The 7,111-nt window shown below is 40.4% G+C and overlaps 1 protein-coding gene across 1 annotated transcript; it reads right to left on the bottom strand.

The window, feature by feature from the left end:
- Window positions 1-1,314: 1,314 nt before the first annotated feature.
- Window positions 1,315-6,550, bottom strand: kctd20 (potassium channel tetramerization domain containing 20). The gene is made up of 5 exons (XM_071537187.1): window positions 6,448-6,550; window positions 6,136-6,256; window positions 4,378-4,575; window positions 1,985-2,095; window positions 1,315-1,627 (listed from the first exon to the last, which is right to left on the bottom strand). Exons 1-5 carry the CDS (start codon window positions 6,547-6,549, stop codon window positions 1,329-1,331), a joined length of 831 nt encoding a protein of 276 aa, XP_071393288.1. The 5' UTR covers window position 6,550; the 3' UTR covers window positions 1,315-1,328.
- Window positions 6,551-7,111: the final 561 nt, after the last annotated feature.

Genomic DNA, 7,111 nt, shown 5'->3' with positions numbered 1-7,111 from the left:
CCAGAATTATGATCAAAACAGTCATTCTTCTACATTCTCTAATTGTGTTCGCTTCTTGTAAATGAAATAATGATGAAGTTTAACAATTCATCAATTTGCTGGGGACCCCCTGGGACCCCCCTCAAGGACCCCCAGCAGTCCCCGGACCCCACGTTGAGAACCACTGCTGTATATCATATAACATCTGCTCACCTACCTACGTTGTTTATCTCATCACTTGTTCCTGTGGACTACAATATGTGGGAAAGACAAGCACACAATTGTCATTACAGATTAATGAACATAATAGTTATTCATGGCTACTTTGCCATGAATAATGGCTACATATAATACATGCTACTACCATTAAATATGACAGCTTAATGTGGCTTAATGACCTAAAAGTAATGTGTAATTGAATAAAATGTGTGGTCATATGTCCTTGCTATGAAATAAAGAAAACATTTAAGAACTAACAAGAAATATTTTTTTTAAATGATCAAAGTCCAAATTTAGGCAAAAAAAAAAGAGGGCTTTATGTGGCTTCATGAAATAAAATGTTGAAATAGAAAAATTCACCTATAATTCATGCATCAGGGGGATAGAAGAAAATACTGTGGTGAAAATTTCCAGTGAAAGGAAAATCAATAAGGTGGTCAAAAAACAAAGACATTTCCATGTGAGCATTTCCTGGTTGTAATGTTCCTACAATAGCACTGTGGACAGCATCATGTACTTATATTATTAATATTATTATTATTATTATTGTTGTTATTGTTATTGTTGTTATTATTATATTTGTGTTCATTCTGTCTAACAACAATCCACCAAAAACATGTTGAATGTACTTGCTGAAATAAAGTGATTGTGGTTATCACAGCTATAGCTTTATTTAAAAAAAATATCAAACTAGCTATTTACATGCTTAAAGTGTCAACCTATTGTATAGTCCAGATTATCTTTTAATGTTTTATGTACACAAATAAAATATTAGCTGGCACCCATTCATACAAATAATGTACAAAGATGTAAAAACACTACTGGTCAAAAAGTAGAGCAAGAGCGTGGAGGCAGCATTGATCACACATCAATAATAAAAGAAAGACTTGGATTGCTGACTGCTCATAAGTAATCCGATCCTACTGACTATCTTATTCATTATAACCTGAAAGGTAAGAAAGATCCTAGAAATGCTTGATAAATTCAAGCCTAAGTGTAGAAATTAACATAAACCACAACCATTATTGGCTGCTAAGATTTGAAATTGGTTAGTATAATTCTGAATCCACTTGCCGCCATTGCTGGTTGACAACAAAAGTTAGTTTCATGTCCTGATCATGGGCCCATTCTCAATTGTGTTTAATATTGGCAGATAGAAGTGGCTGTGGGCGCAGTTCAGGGCCGATCAGCCTATCAAGCTCGTCGACCTGCGGGGTGGGTGTGGCAGTTGGTCGGGTCGGCCTCTCCCCCAGCGAGGCCATCAGGTTGGGGACACTCTTGCTGCGGACACACTGGAAGTCAACATGGCGGCTCTTGCCCTCCTCCTTCTCCCAAGAGAGCTGGATGAATGGCCGCTGGACATAATTGTAGATGACCTCTGACTTCCCACCAGGACGCCGCTTCACCTTCTCCTTACAGGTGGGGTATCCTGAGATACCGTAGAACCAGACAGCACAAAGACAACCAATATGTATATGACTGAGGGAAAGATGAATTCATAACCATCTCATTTTTAAACCCTTTGCTGCATTGGTCTCATCTTTTCAGGCTGTCTAAACTGGCAAATATAGGTTTTTCCTTGTTTGGGAGCCACCAAAAGACCAGTGCTACAAAGGGTTACCATTCAGATCTTTGGGACTTATGTAAATCCAGCCAAGAGAGAACAACTTGTCTATACGTAGTTATAACAGCAAGAGGCATGACATTAAAAGGGAGTTAGGAAGTTAAATGGGCCGATTTATAGAATTGCGTGGGAAGTAACAAGTAGTGGAGATAGTTAACATACCTTCAATTCCTATCCTGATGTTCTTCATGCCTCTCTCCTTCAGCAGGGCTTTGGCCACATCTCTGTTTTCAATGTATTTGAAGAAGCGATACAGCTTGGTGCTGTACACAACTGGACAGAACATTAATGGAATGATGACCAATGACACAAACAACTGCTCACACCTGACACCTTAAGATACTCTTACACTGTTAGATATCATCAGTCTGTGATGTTTAATTCATCGCAGGTGTTATTTTGTGATGAAGTGTTGTAATAAAACAAGACGGCGCTACTTCAAAAACTATGAAAAGGTAGCATTTCTCAAATTTCCAAGTCAAGGAGGACAAAATACTAACATTTCACTTATTTATTTGGCTCACATCACAGTAGAAAAATGCTTACGTGTTTCGGCACAGAGCCTTCTTCAGAGCGTTCTTCCGAAGGCTCTGTGCTGAAACGTGTAAGCGTTTTTCTATTGTGATGTGAGCCAAATAAATAAATGAAATGTTAGTATTTTGTCCTCCTTGACTTGGAAATTTGAGAAATGCTACCTTTTCATAGTTTTTGGAACATGCTCTGGATTTTGGGTTTAGCACTCCACTGAGAATCCCATTGTTGAAGCGCAACCTCCTTTTCCAAGACGGAGCTACTCTTTGTCCCTGGGAAAGACTGCCCTTACACAGACCTCTCCATTACCATTGAGAACACCACTGTGTTGCCCTCTCTGACTGCCAAAAACCTAGGGGTGATCCTGGACAACCAGCTGTCCTGCTCTGCCAACATTGCTGCTACAACACGCTCCTGTAGGTTCTCCCTCTACATCATCCACAGAATACACTCCTGGTCCAGGCACTGGTCATCTCCCACCCACTTCTTCTGGCCAGGCTACCCATCTCTGCCATCAGACCTCTACAGTGCGTCCAGAACACTGCAGCCTGTCTGTTCAACCAACCGAAATTCTCTTCCGGTCACTTCACTTGCCTCCCATCTCTGCTCGCATCAAATTTAAGACACTGGCACTCGCCTACAGGGCAGTATCGAACAGCCCCTCCATATCTACAATAACTGGTCAGGTTTCAAACTCCAGCTCCGCTCCTCCACCCTTGCAGGTCGCCTAGCCCCTCCATCGCTACATGGACTCAGAAGTCGTTCATCCCAGTCGTGACTCTTCTCATCCCTGGCACTACAATGGTGGAATGAGCTCCCCGCTTCTGTCAGAGCAGCTGAATTGTTACCCATCTTTCGCCAGAGACTGAAGACACATAACTTCAGGTTACACCTCGACCCCACTTGTATTAACCTATCCATCATGATCTTCTTCCCCTTCTACTCGTATGTACTTATTGCAAGTCACTTTGGACAAAAGCGTCTGCTAAATGACATAATGTATAATGTAATGTATAATGTAACTTTTTCGGTGTACCCACTTTCCCTCAACCTGCATTGTCTACTTCTACTTCAGTTAATGATTTCTTAGATTTCCCGGAATGACTTTCGCCCTTACGCGAAACACAAAAAGCCTTATAGCTGCATTGCATTCTAGTCTGTTGAGGCTGTCAAATTGGTATCTTTGCCTCTTTTATGATGGATTTCTGTAGCAAGTTGGTGCAAAATGGTGGCTCTAGAAAGAAGTCCATGCTCCCCTCTACTGAAGGGGGCTGACACCAAAATATGATCTGAAAAATGTTCTGCTATCAAACTTCATTGTAGCTGTGTTGAAAATATCTCGACATGATGTCACGTCATTTATGTTTGGCTGCTGCGTGGCGCAGTTCTTAATGGTAGTGAGCAGACACACCAAAAAATATACAGTATATACATATTGGCCAGACACTGACAAACAAAGACAATCAAGGATAGATTCCATTGTGTTGCTCCCCAAATATCATTGGTGTCATCTACTGTACGGTACACCAGGGTGCCGAGAGCTCAAGAACAAATTTGTAGGAATATTGTTATTGTTATTGAATTTACCCAAGGGGATTAATAAAGTGATATCTTATCTTATCTTATCTTATAATTTTATACAGTCTGAATTGGGTCCTATGTTGTTCTGAATAAGGGCATCTGCTGAGTGACTGAGGTTCGCAAACTGATCTCAAATTTAAAGTGGATAAAACATAATCGTGTACACAATACACAATATTTTTTATTTGTTTCAACATAGATTTCCTAGTTGTAACTACCAACATATTTGTGATAAATCAGATATAAACAAAGGCCTCCCACCTAAGAAAGGAAACATCTACAATTCAGCCCACAGGGCATACCCACATAGAATATATACCCGCCAAAGAAAATATATAATATGTACCCGCCAAAGAATATATTTGGACACACAAGATCTCCGGTTGGGTCACTCTGTTACAGTGCAAGGATTTATTAATATTTGTAATAGGCATACTACTCACTCTGTGAGTACTCTTCTCCCATAGGTGGTGGGTTATCATGATCCCAGTCTACCGAATCTTCATCAGTCAGCACCACAATGTGACACTCCCTCTCTCCCTCCTGGGCACTGGACACCATCACTGGCACAACCAGTTCCTCCAGGAAGCTCTCAAACTGCCGCCTGGCACCGTCATTGGACAGCTCATGGAGCAACGCACCTACAGAAACAGGAGAAATCCGTTATTTTACTAGGCAGGGCCAATTTAGAGCTAACCTCGGTTTTGCACCTTGGAACAATATGCATATACATGTACATACAATGAACAAGTGAAAACTAGCTTAGTGCTAGTTAGATGCTTGCCACCTGTGGGCTTAGGCATGTCAAACGCCAATTGCAACGAAGACCCAACACAAGCAGGCCCGGCAATATTTTATGCATGCGCTTGTCAACCTGGACCTGAAATTGGACTTCAACATGAACCAATAATCTTAGACGAAATCAGTACATCTTGGATTCTCACCACCTAGTGGCAGGCATCAAAAGTGAGAAATGTAAAATATTTACAGCTCCACACAATACAGACATACACGCTACAGAGACAAATACATTACAAGAGGAACATTATAAAACATGCACATTCCTTCATCATCTAACAGCGACATCAAAGGATATGAGAGTCCAATTTAAGGGAGCCTTGTAATTCATTCCACTTATGAGGTGCATAAAACATAAATGCTGACTTGTTAACATGTAATATCCAAACTAATGAATTCCTATGGTAAAGTATGGGGCCCTTTCATTTGGAATTTTAAAAGTGATGAAATGTAAATGTGGTTTGTTAAGGACAGCATTGTAAATACACAGGAGGCAATGTTTACCTCTTCCACCTCTGCCACCCTTCTGTCTCATAGAGAATTCAGTGATGTATTCTTAAACTGTATCCTGTGATACAGGATTTATGACACCACCATAAATCTACAGGACCATCAGACAGCAGCACCATTCACTAGCCACCTAATCTAAGGGCGCTATTTTTGTGAATTAATGGTGCATGGTGCAAAGCAAAGTCAGAGGCACATGGCACAACCACACATGGCAAGATATCAATGTTACCTGTAACCCTAACCCTAACCCTAACCCTGTTGTTCTGAAGAAGGGCATCTGCTGAGTGACTGAGGTTCATAAACTGATCTCAAATTTAAAATATATATATTTAGATATGAATGTTACCGGTTCAATCAATCAACAGCCTACTATTCAAAGTAAGGCATTGTGTATTTCTTAAAAAAAACAAAAAACATCCTAATTAAAATTTCAGCTTCTTAGTCTATTCTCAACATGAGCTTGAAAAGATAATTTTTAATCTAACCAGATCCTAGGTGGGCCTAGTTGTAACAAAAAAAAAGTGAGAGACTCTGAGAGATTATTATTATCCTGCTTTCAATGGCCAGTTTTAGTGTCCCATAATGCTATACAGTATATATTTTATTCTAGTTATAAATGTGTTTCAGAGGCTTTTCCATTGTGCAATTTAGGGGAAACAATGACAATGAATAGTTGTGATTTTTTCAACACAAAATAACTATTATTGGCAGCATCAATCCAAAAATATCAGTATTGGCATTGCCCTTAAAAACCTGTATTAGTCGACCCCTAGTTACATTGTGCAATTATTTGACCAAAATGCAGAGATAAAAAGTAGCCAAAAGTAGAGTAAAGTAAAAGCTCCCAGGTTTGTGCCACATAATATTGCTATAACATAAAGTGAATTACTCACTGAGGTCTTGACACCTGACAGTGCTGTAGTCAAAGTTAATACACAGGTAATCACAAGCCTCCCTCAGCTCAGCCACCGACACCCCCTCTGGACACCGCAGGACGCCCCCCCTGTAGTAGTCCTGGGAGACAGACAGATACAAAGAGAGAAAGACAGGATGTAAAAAGTCAGCTCACCTTAAAAAAGCATACAGTCAGATGAAAAAGATATTTATTTAAATTCTATATGACATGAAACAAAAGTCACACAGATCAAAGCGTCACCTCTAACTCTTAATTAACACATCTTAATCCTATAAGAGGACCAACTCACCAGAACCACTCTGAAGATGCTGGCTCCAATGCCCTCTGCTATCTCATACTCTCCCTTGGTGTTGGGCCGTGTGAAGTTGTGCTGTCGACCTGGCCCAAACATCCTAAAGAAGTGAATTAACATGCCAGTCTGCTCTACCCTCAGTGGCCACTTTATTAGGTACTCTCCATTTACAAAAACAGCTGGCTCTGCCTCGTCCAGACAGTGAGTCTTGTATAAATAAACCATCAGTATGCAGCATACAGACAGGGCAGAGAGGGGTTACTGTTCCACTACATGATGGCAGGTTAACAGCATGAATCCTGGATTCTGTAACCAGTGAAGAGATGCCAGAATTGGAGTGATGTGATTTTGCCAAGCTGGAGACGTGAAAGAGACTTTTGATTTATAGATAGATAGATGCATTTATTGGTCCTTTTGGAAATTTGTCGTGTGCCATACAGCAATATCAGACAAATAAACAGACAACTACAATGACAGCAACAATAACAACACTACCACCTCACTGCAATGACAGGACCAACATCACATCACATCATATCCATGCCAGAATAGAGAGAGTTACGGCAGTCTCAACGTGAAGAAATAAAAGAACCTAAACATTGCTGCTGACCAGGTCCATCCCTTCATGGCCATAGTCTAGCCTTTGTCAAATGGAAACTTC

The sequence above is a fragment of the Centroberyx affinis genome, unplaced genomic scaffold (assembly GCF_046629955.1).
Source record: "Centroberyx affinis isolate AG114_WGS23_722 - 3 ecotype Tasmania unplaced genomic scaffold, CSIRO-AGI_Caff_v1 ptg002987l_1, whole genome shotgun sequence".
NCBI lineage: Eukaryota > Metazoa > Chordata > Actinopteri > Beryciformes > Berycidae > Centroberyx > Centroberyx affinis.
Note: the sequence above shows the minus strand (reverse complement) of the source record. Positions and strands in the feature narration are given on the sequence as shown.